At 34.6% G+C, this 18,132-nt stretch overlaps 3 protein-coding genes across 7 annotated transcripts in view; 2 read left to right on the top strand and 1 right to left on the bottom strand.

Moving 5' to 3' along the window:
• The window catches only part of LOC108972773 (proton-coupled amino acid transporter-like protein pathetic), an 8,718-nt gene extending 7,229 nt beyond the window's left edge, over positions 1-1,489 (top strand). For all 3 annotated transcript variants that reach the window (XM_018939549.1, XM_018939550.1, XM_018939551.1), the window contains one exon: positions 750-1,489. In XM_018939549.1, coding sequence (XP_018795094.1) covers positions 750-994 — 245 coding nt within the window. In that variant the 3' untranslated portion in view covers positions 995-1,489. The remainder of the gene's footprint in view (positions 1-749) is intronic.
• A 2,185-nt stretch (positions 1,490-3,674) lies between these two features.
• Positions 3,675-5,403, bottom strand: LOC108972767 (protein fuzzy homolog). The gene is made up of 4 exons (XM_018939537.1): positions 5,079-5,403; positions 4,446-5,009; positions 3,894-4,390; positions 3,675-3,748 (listed from the first exon to the last, which is right to left on the bottom strand). The coding sequence occupies exons 1-4, from the start codon at positions 5,154-5,156 to the stop codon at positions 3,691-3,693; spliced, it is 1,197 nt and encodes a 398-aa protein (XP_018795082.1). The 5' UTR covers positions 5,157-5,403; the 3' UTR covers positions 3,675-3,690.
• Positions 5,404-6,355: 952 nt separating this feature from the next.
• On the top strand, positions 6,356-12,328 carry LOC108972765 (exportin-1). Of its 3 annotated transcripts, none has more exons than XM_018939535.1 (7): positions 6,356-6,763; positions 7,113-8,762; positions 9,395-9,765; positions 9,831-10,310; positions 10,391-10,723; positions 10,799-11,164; positions 11,397-12,328. In XM_018939535.1, the coding sequence occupies exons 2-7, from the start codon at positions 7,250-7,252 to the stop codon at positions 11,544-11,546; spliced, it is 3,213 nt and encodes a 1,070-aa protein (XP_018795080.1). In that variant the 5' UTR covers positions 6,356-6,763; positions 7,113-7,249; the 3' UTR covers positions 11,547-12,328. The 3 variants fall into 3 exon arrangements, with proteins under 3 accessions (XP_018795080.1, XP_018795079.1, XP_018795081.1); XM_018939534.1 differs by having other exon boundaries at positions 6,356-6,767; XM_018939536.1 differs by lacking the exon at positions 6,356-6,763 and adding an exon at positions 6,801-6,868.
• Positions 12,329-18,132: the final 5,804 nt, after the last annotated feature.

Here is an 18,132-nt window from a genome sequence, read left to right as displayed (position 1 = left end):
AACTCTATAAGTCACTCATAATTCCCGTCCTGCTATATGGTGCAGAGGCTTGGACGATGTCAACAACAGATGAGTCGACGTTGCGAGTTTTCGAGAAAAGTTCTCCGAAAGATTTATGGTCCTTTGCGCGTTGGCTAAGGCGAATATCGCATTCGATGGAAGATTAGCTGTACGAGATATACGACGACATTGACATAGTTCAGCGAATTAAAAGACAGCGGCTACGCTAGCTAGGTCATGTTGTCCGGATGGACGAAAACACTCCAGCTCTGAAAGTATTCGACGCAGTACCCGCCGGGTCAAGCAGAGGAAGAGGAAGACCTCCACTCCGTTGGAAGGGCCAAGTGGAGAAGGACCTGGCTTCACTTGAAATATCTAATTGGCGCCACGTAGCGAAAAGAAGAAACGACTGGCACGCTGTTGTTAACTCGGCTATAAACGCGTAAGCGGTGTCTACGCCAATCAAGAAGAAGAAGAATGTAATAATGCTTAGGAACAACCGAATAGAACGTTTTTTTATTGTTTAAGTAAACTCGAACCTATGAGTTTTATATTATTGTATTAGCATACATTATTTTATTGTTCCTGTGTATTTAAAAACCATAAACAATTTATTTGTAAGTATAATCGCGTAAAGTTACATGAACATCTAACAAAGTAATTTATATTAATATATTGTTGATCATTTATATAGAATTATTTGGTAAGGGTAAAGCTGAATTTTATTAAAATGTATTGTTTATTTTTAGTTCTCCTGGCTGTTTGCATACCAAATTTGGGGCCAATAATCTCTTTAGTGGGAGCTGTCAGCAGTTCGGCATTGGCGCTAATTGCTCCACCAATAATTGATATAATCACATTCTATCCTGTGGGTTTGGGCAAGTATAATTGGATATTATGGAAAGATATTGCAATACTGCTATTTGGCTTATGCGGCTTTTTCTTTGGTACTTATGCAAGCTTAGATCAAATTCTCAACCCAGGAATAAATTAGTTACCTATTTTAAAGACGAAACATGTATGAATTTAAATGTATCTTATCGAAAGCCGAWATAGTATAACTTACCGAGAATTGTAAGTAAAAAGTAACTCATTACAAAAATAAGAAGTGTAAACAAAAATATAACAAACAAATGTATATGCTATGAATTATTTTGATTTTGAGCTGTGAAGTGCTATTTTTATTAAAAAAAATTATTATTATATTACTAAATTGTTGTCCAGATGCATAATTTAGTGGATTTAATTTCTGTAAAAGCACATGAAAAAACGATAATGTCTATTTATTAACCATTAACAATGTAAGCTAAAATCCTTTATTTATAACAAAAACAAGCAATTAAGATATATCAGTTGCATAAATACAACTTCTGCATGTGCGTGAATTATTTAGAAGTTTTACCTTCCACAAGTCTTAAGGGGTTAGGGGTAGTCAGAGGCACGAAAAACGTGTTATTTTACAAAAATAGTAATATGGCATTATTATAGAATGTGTTGACTTGAAGTCACGAAAATTAAAAAAAAAAAGTTAATTTCCAAAGTTATAGTTGTTTGTGTTGACCCTGTTCCAAAAAAAGGTACATCTAAAATCAATCGGACAAAAAAATATTAGTTTTATAAATAGATAATCCAGGGCCTGATCGAAGGATTTTTTATTTTCAAAATTAACAAAATGACGGCCTCAGGAATTTTTTTTCTAAATTTTGGTGAAAAAATCAAGAGTTAATTGGTCTTAAAAATCTTTCGACCAGGCCCGAGTTTATTATGTATTCTAAAAGCTGTATAAATTTCATTAAAATCTACTGAGAGGTTTTCAGGTTACAGTTGGMAGCAGTTCAAAAAACATAGTTTTGAGAAAAACGCGTTTAAAGTTTCACACTAGCGCTTTGAAGTGCCCGAGCTCTCTTTGTTATTTGTCGAATAACACAAAAACTAATTATCGGCGCAATGTGAAAATTTCAGATAATATTTTTAAGATATTACACTTAACGAAAATCCAAAAAAAAAAAATAATAATTTTCTGCAAATTCTGACTACCCCTAACCACTTAAATCAAGTATAATATACATATTATGTAATATTCCAAAAGCTATCCATACTTCAGATTTGACAGGATCAGTATAAAATCTAAAATGTGCAATAGCAAATTAAAAACCACAAAATAAAAAAGAATGTATTATATACAAACAAGTAATAAAAGTGTAAGCGCCAAATGCATGTGGATAATATGACATCTTACAAACCAAAGCATTAAATGTTATAATATAAGTAGAAAATATAAGACATTACAAGAGTCACCATTCTCATTGTGTTTTAAGAATAAGACGTTGTATTAACATTGCCATAGCATATACATATTCAACTGTAACATTCCATTTAATGTCAATATATAATTTATTGCTCAAATACATTCATGAATATTGAGCAAGAGGCTATAGAAGGACACATTTTTCAGCCACTTGGAAAGAGATACTAACAATATTAAATATGATAAATGCCAGTTAGTCAGAGATCGACGAGAAAACTTCTTTTGTAACAATATTGATATAAAAAATCTATACAAGCAGTTGTATTTATTTTTAATATATTTTCCAATCAATACTCATTTTATCTCWGTACTTTATTTGTAAATATTTATTACTGCATTTTATTCGAATTTTTATAAAATTTTAATTCGTATACTACGTGTAGAGAATTAGTTTTCCTATTTATGATGTCAATCAAATAGAAATCGCATCTTGCCAAATAACGTTGATACTAATAATAGAGTTCTGGTGGGTTGTGTTACTTTGGATCATACATTCTTTTACAAAAAAAAAAAAAAAATGTAATCCATAATGTCGGAAAACTTTTTTGTTTTCTCATGAATTTCCGGTTTACATTTTGAAGATTTTGTGTAATTTACATCACCACATCCATGATTCAATTATATAAAGCAAAACGCATTTACATTGATTGAAATTTTTTAATCATAAAAACAAAACAATACCAGAGAAAACGGMTAATTTTCACATTGCGGATCAAATTACTTTTCATAAATTGTTGTTTTTGGGCTATCGACACAACCTTACACATATTTGGTTTTATGACTTAAAAATWAATTTTCAAATATTTCCACCAAAGAAAATGAGTTGTTTGAGTGATAACTGTATACGAATAAACATCTTCAAAATGTAAATAGAAAATTGAAGGGAGACAAACACCTCTTTCGTAAGAGGAAGCATGCCCCACATCGACACAACCTGTTTTTAATTAAATCATGGTTGAAATATTTGAAAAATGTTACTTTAAATTATAACAACAGTAAAAATTATCAAAAAAAAAAATTGGGAATTATTCAAAACATTAAAGTATGAAAGCAACTGAGGCAAAAACCGACGCACACTTTTAATGTATTATATAAGATGGTAACGTTTAAGTAATAATTTGGTATTATCTTTCCTCATTGTGCGCTACCAATATTTAACAAATTAATACAAATTTACGTCTTATATGATTATATACATATAGAACACTGACAATAACAATTTCCAAAATATTATACAGAGTGTATCAATGTAAAAAACGATAGTTTTAATAGCTAATATATTCTCAGACAATAAATTATACTTAAATATTACATGCATAAATATATACGTATTTATGTTATACAATATGATATATGTTCCAAAAAATATATAAAATTATAATTTACCAGCTAATTGTCTTATCTTGTAGAATTGAGTACAGAAGTTTTTGGGCCATGAATCTGAAAAAAAAGTAGTAATATGCTATTAATATTAGTATGATATTAAAAGAGCTATGGTTACTACTAAATATCCTACACATTTGTATACATACTTCTTTTCCTATTTGTATATAAATTTACAACTAATTTCTGAAATATAACATACCTCATTGCATGTGTTGGAACTGATGACATAAATAAGACAAAAATAGTGTTTCCAATGGTATCATAATGAGCATAGCACTTATGGTAATCCAAGCACCAATATTGGTCCACTGGTTCAATACAACGCGAATCTGTATGCACAAAACTAATATTTTTATTGTATTGAACGGTTTGATCGAAAATTTTTTTTAATAAATCTAGACGTAGAATGCCTCCTCCTACTGTCCTTTTTCCACCTGTAGCTTGGATGGAATTAGGTGCAAGTATACATTTTTTAATGTTCAAATTAGCTACAATTATTGCCAGAACACACTGATCGATCTCCAACTGTTCGGGTAAACTCCGCTTTATGCTTCGTTCCATGTTCTGCAATAAACTTTCTGAGCAAAATGCGCCTTGGGCCATAGACCGCAATTCACGAAAACTAGGGGCAGCGCCGCATATAACACAAATAACACTACTTGGAGCCAATGGAATTGTTACGAATCTATATGCTAACTTTTAAATAAAATAAGATAAAATTATTGAACAAATTAAAAACATTTTTTCCTACCGTTGYGTCTTTTTTCGGCAAATAAACAGGAATGTCATTTTGTAAAGAACTTGAAGAATTCAATAAAAGCAGAAGTAATTCACGATCAATAACATCCAAATCCCACCAGCCTTCTGTACCGACCGTAACATTATTACCAACTACAAGGCAACAAAAGAGTGAACCGCAAAGACCACTAAAATCGTTTAATCGCTGACCCAATTGTTGGTTTTCAGTTGATAGTATACAATTCGTAAATCCCAATACGCGTGTTGTGCAAGCTTCAAGCGCAGCATCTACAACAGGCATATAATTTCTTGCTTCTTTCTTCATTCTCTCTAGCAAAGTTAGATCCACAAGCTCATCAATATTAACAAAAAGTGATATTGACCCAAAAACTATTTCGGCTAATGTCTGCAATACTCCTTCAGTCATAGACCGTGCACAAACAATTAAAGTTACGGCATTGTGAAAATCTCTCCAAACGTATGTCCAATCTTCGGAATGTGTTACCTGTAACGTTATGCCCAACGATTTAAAAAACATATGAAAACCATTTAACGAAGCCACAGTAGAAAAAGGTAGCTACAAAAGGAACACGGAATTAGTGTGAGTTAGTCTTCAGAAAAATTAACAAGAAAAAGTTTAGCTCACGTTGTCACAATCTCCTTTTTTGCGGGTAAAGACCGGTAGACCTCCATTTGTTGTTAAACAAAGTATATAAATCGACATAGTTTCAAAAAATAAAAGCCAATTAGAACTCAAAAAACACTAAACATAAATACAATGACAGTGTTGCCAGATTAACAGTGCTAAAATCGGCTATAAAAACTGTACCAAATGGTAATATTTTTTTCTGTGTGTGCTGTCAAATGGAAAATAAAATTTGAGTATTTAAAATTCACACATGTGATTATGACCATAACAAGCCATTATGTTTAAATTATTAAATATATTCGAAAAATCAATAAAATTAAAAAAAAAACATAAAACAATACTTATTTTTCTTCAATATTCCCTGGTTGCCAGTATTATCATGGGCATATATTTATTTCTCTTCATATTCAGGTTCTCTTGTTGAGTATGTAAACAATATTAACATTTCATGGCGTGAATTCCATCGTTCTGAGGCGAGTTCCCCAGTTGAAATTTTTCAAATGCTCCCTGTCGAACCTGCACCTTCTCATTGTTTTATATTCTCTGGTTTAGATTTCGCATCAGAAATGTTTTTGGTTTTCTGTATTGTGGAAATACATATTGTAACTATTGAAATATAAGAATTATTAAATTTATGGAATAAAAACCTTTTTCCTTGATTTTATCTATTAAAATAAAAAATGCATAATTGTTAAATAATGAATAAGATAGTATATTTCATTTTTCAGCTAGTTTTCGCCCATTATCGCAACTTGTCGGGTTTCGCAGTCATATTCTTGTGGATAGCTAATAGCTATTAGCAGTTAAGAAATAAACCTGTACATTCTCGTGTGAACTTAGTGTTATTATTTTAGATCATAACATAATAAAAACTTGCATTGCCTGTCCCAAAGCATATATATAACTGACTATATATATATAACCAGCTGTCACAATGATATGTTGAGTATATAGAAGATTTTATTTTGAATTATTATTATAAATTTTATCCCACGGATTGCTAATTAATACTATGTTATACCAATAAAACTATCGGTCTGTTTTTGATTTATTCTTGTTTTCTACTCTTTGGCTCTTCTTCACGCATGGCTCTTGCACAGATTGCCAGTGTGGTAATTCAAAACGAAACCGATTACCGCTTAATAATCTTAACATTATTCTACAACGTTATTTTTTAAATTCGTCCATAAAAAGTAGTTAGTTCAATGTTTAAATTTTAGTTTCATTTAAATAATGTCTTATAATATAGATTTTGCGTCTGATTTCATTAGAGAAACAACAATTAATAAAGTTGTTCAGTGTAGTGTCAAACAGCGGTTCGTTGATTTTAGTAATTACAAATACAACTCTGGGACGCGTTATTCTTGGTATTATGTTAAAAGACGAATTTTACATCAAAGGAAACGACGAAAGTGAAGATTTTCTAAGTCTGAGGATTTGTGTGAGTTTCGTTTTGCGGTCATCAGCGTTTTTTTTAGTAGAAAAATCGCTAATATTTTGTTAAATTTTATAAATTGTGAGTGTGAAAGAGTGTAGTGAGTTCACTTAAGGATTTGAATGAACAATTACGAGTGGGTTTCGCCATTTATTAAAAAGATATATCGTCCATTAGTTTTCTTTTACTCTTTCGCATTTTTAATTAAATTCGAGGCGAACACTATAACGACGGCTGCTGATACTTGGTAGGTAAGTGCGATACATAAAGCAAAGAAGAAGAAGAGTGTATGTGATGGATGTATTTGCGGGACACGCACATTTTCCTGAAAACTTTAATATTACTGAAAAATGTACGATTGTTCTTCAAAGTAAATAAAAAAGTACAAAAACTTTTATATTAACCAGTTTTAAGAGGCAAAGCACTTGCAAACAAAATCATATGGAAATGTAGAATGTCGCATGCGACGCAATTGCCTGAAAGTTTTAAGAATAATGGAGCATATAAAAATATACATATATATATAATCACACATTTTGCTAAATGATTKATAAAATAAACCATTTCAACGTTTTCATTTTGTTTTTAACTTTCAGATTCATCTGTGAAATACCACATAAAAATATACAATATTTAAATATACAAACTCCCTGAACAAAAACTCGTCTTCAACAAAATTAATCCTAACATCAACGATAGACGCAGACGAGAGCGCTGCTTTTATTATAAGGCAATGGCGATGCTTTCGACGGAGGAAGCCAGCAAATTGTTGGACTTTTCTCAGAAGCTTGACATTAGCTTATTAGATAAGATTGTGGAATGCTTGTATACGTCGCAGGGAGAGCAGTTGCGCCTTGCACAAGATATTCTTACAACATTGCGTGAGCATCCAGATGCATGGACGCGAGTCGACAGCATATTAGAATTCTCTCAAAATCAGAGAACGAAATATTATGCACTACAAATATTGGAAGAAGTAATTAAAACTCGTTGGAAAATTTTACCCCGCAACCAGTGTGAGGGAATCAAGAAATATGTTGTTGGACTTATTATTAAAACATCCTCAGATCCTGAAACAATGGAGGCAAATAAAGTTTACTTAAACAAGTTGAATTTAATATTGGTACAGATATTGAAACGGGAATGGCCTCGCAACTGGGAAACATTTATTAGTGACATTGTAGGGGCTTCGAAGACAAACGAAAGCCTTTGCAAGAATAATATGGTTATTTTAAAAAACCTTAGTGAAGAGGTTTTTGACTTTTCTGCTGGGCAAATAACTCAAATGAAGGCTAAACATCTGAAAGATACCATGTGCTCAGAATTTTCGCAAATATTTCAACTTTGTTCTTTTGTTTTGGAAAGTTCTATGAACGCACCTCTAATCCAAGTTACTTTAGAGACATTGCTCCGATTCCTGAGTTGGATTCCATTGGGTTATATATTTGAGACAGCATTAATTGAAACACTGATTTATAAATTTTTAAGTGTCCCAATGTTCCGTAATGTTACATTGCAGTGCCTCTCTGAGATTGCAGGCCTCTCTGTGCCCGATTATAACGAAAATTTTGCGAGAATGTTCAAGGATACGATGGTGCAATTAGATCAAATGATTGGACAAAATCCCAATATGAGTCATATTTACGCTAACGGCAGTAGCACTGAACAAGTTTTTGTTCAGAATTTGGCAATGTTCTTGTGCACATTCCTAAAAGAACATGGTAAACTTGTAGAGGACGTCAAATATATTGACTATTTAAATCAAGCTCTACTTTATTTGGTAATGATTTCCGAAGTTGAGGATGTTGAGGTATTCAAAATTTGTATGGAGTACTGGAATAATCTGGTTGAGGATCTCTATAATAGCGAAACATTTGTGGGCGCTACAACGCATATTACTCAAACTGATGCAGTATCTTTAGCTAAACGTAACGTTTTTCCTCGACGTCGCTTTTACGGGAATATCTTGTCTAAAGTTCGATATATTATGATTTCAAGGATGGCTAAACCTGAAGAAGTACTTGTTGTCGAAAATGAAAATGGCGAAGTTGTTCGAGAATTTATGAAAGATACAAATGCCATAAATTTATATAAGAATATGCGCGAAACTCTCGTATTTCTTACCCATTTGGATTATGCTGACACAGAACGCATAATGACATTAAAGCTAATGAATCAAGTTAATGGTACAGAGTTCTCATGGAAAAATCTTAACACGCTTTGCTGGGCTATAGGATCCATATCAGGTAAGCTTTAATGTTAAAATGAATTTTTTATTATTATATTAAATTATAAAGTTTTGGGATAAGTTATCATGTAGGAATGTATTCGTTTGAGATTTTTCTTCCTTGGAGTATGGGTATGTTAAGATTGCTATGAAATTTTTAACCCAAAATGAAAGTTTGTAGTCCSCATAAAGCATATATTTATTTATTTATTGACGATCTGAGTCAATTTATCTAGTCCATCTGTCTGTTCGCCGCTTTCACATATGTGCATTATTCCCTCAGTTTTTGAATAACGATCCGAAACTTTGTACACRTAATTTTTCCCCTCCAAAAACTGCTCATTTGTCGATTCGGATCACCATTACATATAGCTGTTACACAAAAACTTTTCGATCAAAATCGACTTGTATGGTAAATATTTTTTTATCTCCATGAAATTTAAGAAACGCCTTAATCCCATTGGGCAATATCTAGTTTTTACAAGTTTTTTTTGTTTCCTTTTTTCATTTGTTATCAATATTGTTATACTATTTTACAATTTAAATTTGATTTTTTTAATATATTACCACAAAGTATTGTGTAGAAAACAGTATCATTTCACTTAATTTTATTTGGTATATAATCTCAAGCCTTTGTGAACTTATTTTTAGGTGCTTTCTGCGAAGAAGACGAAAAACGATTCCTCGTTACAGTTATAAAAGATTTACTTGGCTTGTGCGAACAAAAGAAGGGTAAAGATAATAAGGCTATCATCGCCTCGAATATCATGTATGTTGTTGGACAGTATCCACGTTTTCTGCGTGCTCATTGGAAATTTCTGAAAACTGTTGTGAATAAACTTTTCGAATTTATGCACGAAACGCACGATGGTGTGCAGGATATGGCTTGCGATACATTCATAAAAATTGCCATCAAATGTAGACGCTACTTTGTGACCATACAGCCGAATGAGGCATGTACCTTCATCGACGAAATATTAAGTACCATGAGCAGCATAATTTGTGACTTGCAGCCTCAACAGGCAAGTAGAGATTAAAAATGTATGTGTSATCGTATTTTATAACTAATTTAAATGTTTATCATTAGGTACATACGTTCTATGAAGCAGTTGGCTACATGATTTCCGCACAAATTGATCAAGTACAGCAGGACGCCTTAATTGAGAAGTATATGTTCTTGCCAAACCAGGTTTGGGATGATATAATCTCACGTGCCTCCAAGAATGTTGACTTTCTCAAAAATATGACAGCTGTAAAGCAGCTGGGTAGCATTTTGAAGACGAATGTAGCCGCATGTAAGGCTTTAGGGCATGCCTATGTAATTCAGTTGGGACGTATATATTTGGATATGCTTAATGTCTATAAAATAACATCTGAGAACATAATTCAGGCAATTGAGGTAAACGGTGTCGTTGTAAATAATCAACCGCTTATAAAATCAATGAATGTTGTAAAAAAAGAGACTTTGAATTTAATTTCGGAGTGGGTATCGCGTTCTAATGACAATCAATTGGTTATGGATAACTTTATTCCGCCACTACTCGATGCTGTTTTGTTAGATTACCAGGTAAAAAACAGTAGTACATAAACATATTTAAAAACATAAATACATACATATTTATTTGATACAACAAATTTTCTTTATAGCGTTGTAAAGTGCCGTCTGCCAGAGAACCAAAAGTGCTTAGCTCAATGGCCATAATTGTGCACAAACTCCGCAATCACATCACAAACGAAGTACCAAAAATATTTGATGCCGTCTTTGAGTGCACTCTAGATATGATTAATAAAAATTTCGAAGATTATCCACAACACCGCACCAGCTTTTACGAGCTACTGCAAGCCGTCAATGCGCATTGCTTTAAAGCATTTCTCAATATTCCACCGGCACAATTTAGGCTTGTGTTCGATTCCGTTGTATGGGCTTTTAAGCACACAATGCGCAATGTTGCTGACATGGGTTTGAACATCTTATATAAGGTAATGTAAACTTAAAATAGGCGCACATTAAAAAAAATTTTGAAAATACAATAACGTATGTTTTTATTCCTACAGATGTTGCAAAATTTGGAACAACACCCACAGGCTGCGCAAAGTTTCTATCAAACGTATTTCACTGATATTTTAATGCAAATATTCTCCGTTGTCACTGATACTTCGCATACAGCAGGACTCGCCAATCATGCCACAATATTAGCATATATGTTCTCATTGGTGGAGAATAACAAAATTACTGTTAGCCTTGGCCCAATACCGGACAACACCATTTTCATACAAGAGTATGTGGCCTCTTTGCTGAAATCAGCTTTCAATCATTTAACTGATAACCAGATAAAGGTCTTTGTTACGGGTCTTTTCAATCTGGACGAAAATGTGCAAGCATTTAAAGAGCATTTGAGAGATTTCCTTATACAAATTAGGGTGAGTTAACATGAAACGAAAAAAAACAATTATTTCTTAAGCTTAAGACTGCAAAAAAAAAAAAAAAAGTTTTGTAATTGTAATTTATTTTATAAATACATATAGTATGTAATTTGTATGTGGAAGCATAGAACTCAATTGGAGGTTTAATTCTTATAGCAAAATTTGCAGTTTATCGATTTAATCTGAAGAATGTTAATTAAATTAAAAACTAATGTGTGTCTATTATTAGGAAATAACTGGTGAGGACGATTCCGACTTATACTTAGAAGAGAGAGAGGCAGCACTTCGCGAGGAGCAGGCTAATAAGCGTCTGATGCAGCGTAATATACCTGGCATGTTGAATCCGCACGAATTGCCGGAAGATATGCAGGATGAGTAAAAATAACAAAACAATATCAACATTTGAAAGATGTTATGAGTGAAGAGCGAATGTTTTAATTTACGTGAAAAAGAAACAAGTGAAAATCCACACAAAAAATTATTATTCAAATGCATCTTTTTATAATTAATACCCGTATGAGAAAATTGAATAATTCTAAAGTTATGTTTGAAATGAATATTTGTCGTCGAAGTATGAATGTTTAAGAAATCCAACATCATAAATCTATATAAATATTATTAGACTATTTAATATAATCAACAAAGCGAATGATTGCGTTTCTTTATTAAATTTAGAAATAGTTTGTATATTAAAGAAAACAAAACATCAAAAACACACACACTGAATGAGAAACAAATGCAAACTACATTAAAGAAAAAGAGCAAAATGCGTTAATTGTTATATAAATCACAAATGATTGTAAGCGTATGTGAGTGAAAATGAATTATACCAACAAATATATTATGCATATACGGACAAAATGGTCTTAAAATATGTGTTTGGTAAAAGAAAAATATATATACTAAATATAAAATCAAACTTAACGAAATATTGTGAAAATTATGCGTTATGAAACATATTCATTTGCAAAGAGCGTGATGAGATGACATAAATACAATAGTAAAAAAATACGATTGCTACTATTTTACCATTTGAACTAAGCAATTATACATAGAACGGAATAAACCTTTGAAATTAATTTCACAACTAAAACTCAATGTTCTTATCATTACTTGTTTTCTTAATGTCTAATTTATTATACAAGATTTCTCATATATATATTTTTTTGCTTTTTATTTGCGAATCGCGTGAGTTCAATATTTRCTTGGAACATAAATAAAAAACGGTGCAAACCAGCGAAAGACGACAAAATCCGGTAAATTTTTATTTCATCGTTTTAGACGAATTTCCGATTGTTGTAATAAAGTATTTATTAAACCAACGTTGCTCTCAAATTCCCTTGTCAATGCTGGCGAGTTTACAGTTTTTGGATGCAAATAAATATTTGAATAAAATTTTTTTGGAAAATTACCTTTATCAACGGAGTTCGGAGTCTCTGATTTTGGTTGGGAATGAATTTCTTATAAAATTTTGTTTTGGATACACCTTTCGATAATTTTTTACTTTTCACTATATTGGTTCTCTTGTTCTGGCTACTACAAAAATTACAGTATTTGCCATTGTCCTAGAATAAGCAATATAAAAAATATATAAACAGCCGTGGTACAATAATTAGCACACCCTCCCATGTGAACTGAAATTAACAGAAAATTTAAGAAAAAATAAAAATATTGGGGGAAATGAAGTATAGGTATACGTTAATATCTATTAAATAGTGTTCAAGGAAAACAAAACAGTAATTATAAAAAAAAAATAGAAGCATGAGACAGGCCAATTCAGCAAATGGAATTGCCTGATTTTGAAGACACTGAATCACAGACCATGAGTTATGGTCCTGTTGGAAAACGGCTGAGGTGTGTACAGATAACGGTAAGTCTTAAAAAAACGCTACGAGATTATTTTCAAGAAAGTTCGGGTAAGCTTCAGAGTCTAGCTTGMCCATTATCTGCACTATACTTGTAGGCTCAACACCATGCTTCGTAAAGCAACCCCACCCCATAACACTTCGCCCGCCGAACTTAACCGTCTTCCTTGTATACTTTGGGTCTAAATCTTTATTTGGGGGGCGTCGCACATATTAAGTTATTCCTTTAGATCCGTGTAAGTTGAATTTATATATTTCGCTCCAAACTACAGAATTCCAATAAGAAAGAGGAGAATCCATATGCAACCTGGCATATTCCAATCGCGCCTTTCGATATGTGTGTCTAACTTTAGGATTTTTTAAACTATGACATCCMCGAAGCTTCCTTTCCAAAAGTCGTTGTCTTACAGCCCTACTGCCAATGTTTTAGCCATATTCCTCGTGCACTGAAGCTCGTATTTGTGAAGARGTTGCAAAGGAAGGAAGTTGCATCTTTTTGTGGTCTTTTTGCATTTAGATCTCATTTTTGCAAAGGTTATTAACGCTAATAAAAATTTTATTTACAGCTAATCTCGCACCACAACTTAAAAGCAAACGATTTACTAAAAACTTTTCTGATTAATTAAATTAATTAAATGTCAGCTTGAATTAAAACCTTTTATGAAATAAAGGCATACTTCTTTGAAACCCACTCCATATTTTACTGATGCGAGATTTATAACGGCAAAATAACAACGCATTAACTTGCAAAAAACAGATTTCCTAAAATACCGTTCTCTTCAACTTTCAAGCAATACTATTGGAATATGAATGATGTGCTAGTTAGTGTGCCACCGATATATGTGTATATACGAATATATCGCATACACTGATCGRCATAAACTATAAGAAGTATTGACCCGATTCAACCTTATTATCTCTGAATTTCAACTACATATCTCATATGATTTCWCCTAAAAGTAGGAGAGGCCACGCCCATCATCCAATTTTTAACTCRACTCTTTAAAGGTTCACTTTTACCATCTCGTAATTAGTATTTATAGTATATAGGCGTATTTAGTTACTAATTTTTCTCATTTTAGTGGTTTTTAACAGTACCGTTTTTAAGAGATATGTACATTGAACCAATTAGTGGAGGAGCAACGCCCACTTTTTCAAAATTTKTATTACACAGGCTCCGTTTGTTACTGTTTTCTTCTGGCTTAGTTATGGCACTTAATAAGTTTTCGCTTTGTTTTGCTGGCGTGGAAGTGGCCCAATGACGCCCATCTATGAACTCGTTCTTTTCTTTTTGCCATGGAACACGTGTATCAAGTACAAAGCAGAAATTTGMTTTCTTCATAGCTAAAAAGTGACTTACCACGGCGTTTTGTGGGCGTGGGAGTATTTTGATAACGCCGTCCCATGAATTAGTTCCCTCTTTTTTGGCAGGAAAACCCTGTTCCAAATACAAAGCACAAAATCTTCCTTTATCAAAAGTAACATTTTTGCGAACTAATCAAAAGCTTTTTATACCATATGTATCTTCACAAAAGTTGTCACAGGTTATTTTCTAAGATAATAATGTAATATATAGCATATATCTGTTATACAAACTGATCGATCGGAATCTAGTGGCGGTATGGAAAACTTTTGCATTTGACAAGATATACTCAAAAGCAAACATTCTACCTAAAAAGAACTAGTAAAATGTTTTCCTTTGGATGTAAATCAGTGGCCGGTTACGTCTTTAGATTTACTTAAACACATAGTTACTAAAAGAAATGCACCTGTGAAGGGTATATTAGCTTCGATGAAGCCGAAGTTAACGTTTTTTCTTGTTAAACACTGACCTTATCATTTTGTCGCAATGTATCTTGTACTTTTTAACAAATTTAACGGTACATTTCCACGTCCCAAAGCGGGGTTTTCTCTCTCATTTAGATAAAGAATTTTTATACTTTTGCAACCAGTTGCTACAGAGTTTTATAATTTCGTTCACCTAATGTACGTATCACCTAAAACTAATCGAGACAAATATAAGTGATCAGGATGACGAGATGAGTTGAGTTCCGAGCGACTGCCCGTTCGTGATAGCGATAGCTTGAGTAAAAATTGAGATATCTTATTGAAAGTTGGTACACATGTTCCTTGGTAACAGGTCAAGATAGACGTAATCGGACCACTGCCACGTCCACAAAACGCTATTAATCGAAAATTTACTAAGCCGAAAATTTTACACAGAATTCAAAGTTGGCACAAAGAATAACATTAAAGAGGGACACCATATAATCCACATGTGCACAGGACCAATTCTTTCAACCCTTCTTACGAAAGTGTGAAAATATCTAATGATAACTCCGGCCCTTTCACCATATAACGGTTTTGTGTAATAAAAGTGAGATAAATCAGTAACTAAATACGTCAGATGCATAAAAATTTACGTCCAGGATATCACAAGACTACATAGACAACATATAGAAGAGGGTATCAAAATTGGGCGATGGATCTGGTACTCCCACTTTTAGGAAACGTCACWTGTCTCGTATAACTGCTTCTTCATAATTGGAGTAGACACCGCTTACGCGATTATAGCCGAGTTAATAACAGTGCGCCAATCGTTTCTTCCTTTCGCTACGTGGTGCCAATTGGATATTCCAAGCGTAGCCAGGTCCTTCTCCGCCTGGTCCTTCCAACGGAGTGAAGGTCTTCCACCCCCGGCGGGTACAGCGTCGAATACTTTGGGAGCTAGAGTGTTTTCGTCCATTCGGACAACATGACCYAGCCAGCGTAGCCGCTGTATTTTAATTCGCCGAACTATGTCAATGTCGTCATATACATATCTCATACAGCTCATCGTTCCATCGAATGCGATATTCGCCGTGGCCAACGCGCAAAGGACCATAAATCTTTCGTAGAACTTTTCTCTCGAAAACTCGCAATGTCGACTCATCAGTTGTTGACATCGTCCTAGCCTGAGTGAGTGACTAATAGAGTTTGGTTTTTGTTTGTCGAGRGAGGACTTTGCTTCTYAATTGCCTGCTCAGTCCGAAGTAGCACCTGTTGGCAAGAGTTATCCTGCGTTGGATTTCCAGGCTGATATTGTTGGTTGTGTTTACGCTGGTTCCAAGATAGACGAAATTATCTACGACTTCAAAGTCATGACTGTCAACAGTGGCTGTTCCCCCTGTGGGTAGGGGGGCCCCCTMCGGGTTGGGGGGAAACCGAATATACCCGTGGTAAGGCATRCCTGTCGTAAGAGGCGACTAAAATTCCGYATGCGCTGTGTCTGTCATTCTGTTCTTGCCTTGAATTTCAGCATAGTCCATGTCAGATACAGTGCTATAGTATTCATCGTAAAAACATGGTTACTGTACTCTGTATTTTTTTATTCCTGATATTCGACCGTATTTTCGTTTACGATTTCGTTTACGAATTTACGAGACACATGTCMTTATAYAGTTGAGTTCTTAAGGGTTCTTAGGAATTCTTGGGGGCTCAACTGGCAGTAGCGCAAGCTACAAGTCATACTAAAGACTAAAACATGGTACCACGGGGGCAGTCAGCCCTTGGAGGAAAYTCCGATCTGCTCATTGGGTTTTTGGCCCTTTGTGGAGATTCGTGGTGGCTGTGGTTTAAACCTAAATGCAGGARGGCCATTAGTCCGGTGTGGAGTGGCACTGCGGCCGGGTGCCGGACCCAGAGTACGGCAGAGGTKTTAGAAGGGCCTCGTACCCGACCAAGGTGGCTAGGGTGTGCTTGTCCACCCAAACCAATTGCAACCAAAGTATAAGTGTATGTGGCGGCAATCATGCTTTGGTTCTCCAGAGTATGGTGCAGGTGCATGCACTYRTGCTTTGGGGCGCTGATCAACGCATTGTTTTGATCTATGTGCTTCYAGCARYAGAAAGCACCGTGGGGTTAGGCCTTCGCAGGCAGGAACTCATGTTAAACCACAACGGACTCTGTCAACAGTGGCGTGAGTGCCAAGTCGCGAGTGCGACGACTGCTTATTTGATGACAGGAGATATTTCGTCTTGCCCTCGATCACTGCCAGACCCATTTGTTTTGCTTCCTTGTCCAGTCTGAAGAAAGCAGAACTAACGGCGCGGGTGTTGAGGCCGATGATATCAATATCATCGACATACGCAGCAACTGAACACTCTTATAGAAGATGGTACCTTTTCTATTTAGTTCTGCAGCACGAACTATTTTCCCCAGAAGCAGGTTGAAGAAGTCGCATGATAGGGAATCGCCTTGTCTGAAACCTCGTTTGGTATCGAACGGCTCGGAGAGGTCCTACCCGATTCTGACGGAGCTTTTGGTGTTGCTCAACGTCAGCTTGCACAGTCGTATTAGTTTTGCGGGGATACCAAATTCAGACATCGCGGCATAAAGRCAGCTCCTTTTCGTGCTGTCGGTGGTGTGTGTCGATTTTCCTTTCACGGGTCTTTTCCAAGATTTGGCACATGTTGAATATCTGGTCGGTTGTTGATTCGCCAGGTCTAAAGCCACACTGATAAGGTTCAATCAGTTAGTTGACGGTGGACTTTAATCTTCTTCAGGCGGGTAACTGCTATTCGAACTTCTTYATGGTCGGGCAACGGAACGTCTGCTCCATCGTCATCGATTGGGGAATCGGKCTCGCCTTCTCCTAGCGTTGTGCGTTCGCTGCCATTCTGCAGGCTGGAGAAGTGTTCCCTCTATAATTTAAGTATGCTCTGGGCAACGGTTACTAGATCATCTTTGGGTGTTCTACAAGAGTATGCTCCGGTCTTGAAAAATTCTGTAAGGCGCCGCATTTTTTCGTAGAATTTTCGAGCATTACCCCTGACGGACAGTTTATCAAGCTCTTCGTACTCACGCATTTCGGCTTCTTTCTTTTTCTGTCTGCAAATGCGTCTGGCTTTCCTCTTCTACTCTTGGTATCTATCCCATCCCGCATGTGTTGTGATCGATTGTAACGTTGTAAGGTAGGCAGTCTCTGTTTTATCTCCGCTCCGACACGGCACTTCGCATCGTACCATCTATTCTTTTGCATTTTCCGAATCACAACACACAATATGATCGGTCTGGCTGGAAACTTTTCAGAGACAGCCAGTTAATTTGATGAAGTTGTTT

Source organism: Bactrocera latifrons, unplaced genomic scaffold (genome assembly GCF_001853355.1).
Source record: "Bactrocera latifrons isolate USDA-ARS-PBARC rearing strain unplaced genomic scaffold, ASM185335v1 scaffold_420, whole genome shotgun sequence".
NCBI lineage: Eukaryota > Metazoa > Arthropoda > Insecta > Diptera > Tephritidae > Bactrocera > Bactrocera latifrons.
This window is presented reverse-complemented; position numbering and strand designations above follow the sequence as displayed.

Coding starts and splice junctions, on each gene's coding strand:
- LOC108972765 (XM_018939535.1), top strand. CDS start 7,250: ATGGCGATGCTTTCGACGGAGGAAGCCAGCAAATTGTTGGACTTTTCT. Junction 9,766..9,830: donor GTGACTTGCAGCCTCAACAG/GCAAGTAGAGAT, acceptor GTTTATCATTAG/GTACATACGTTCTATGAAGC. Junction 10,724..10,798: donor GTTTGAACATCTTATATAAG/GTAATGTAAACT, acceptor TTATTCCTACAG/ATGTTGCAAAATTTGGAACA.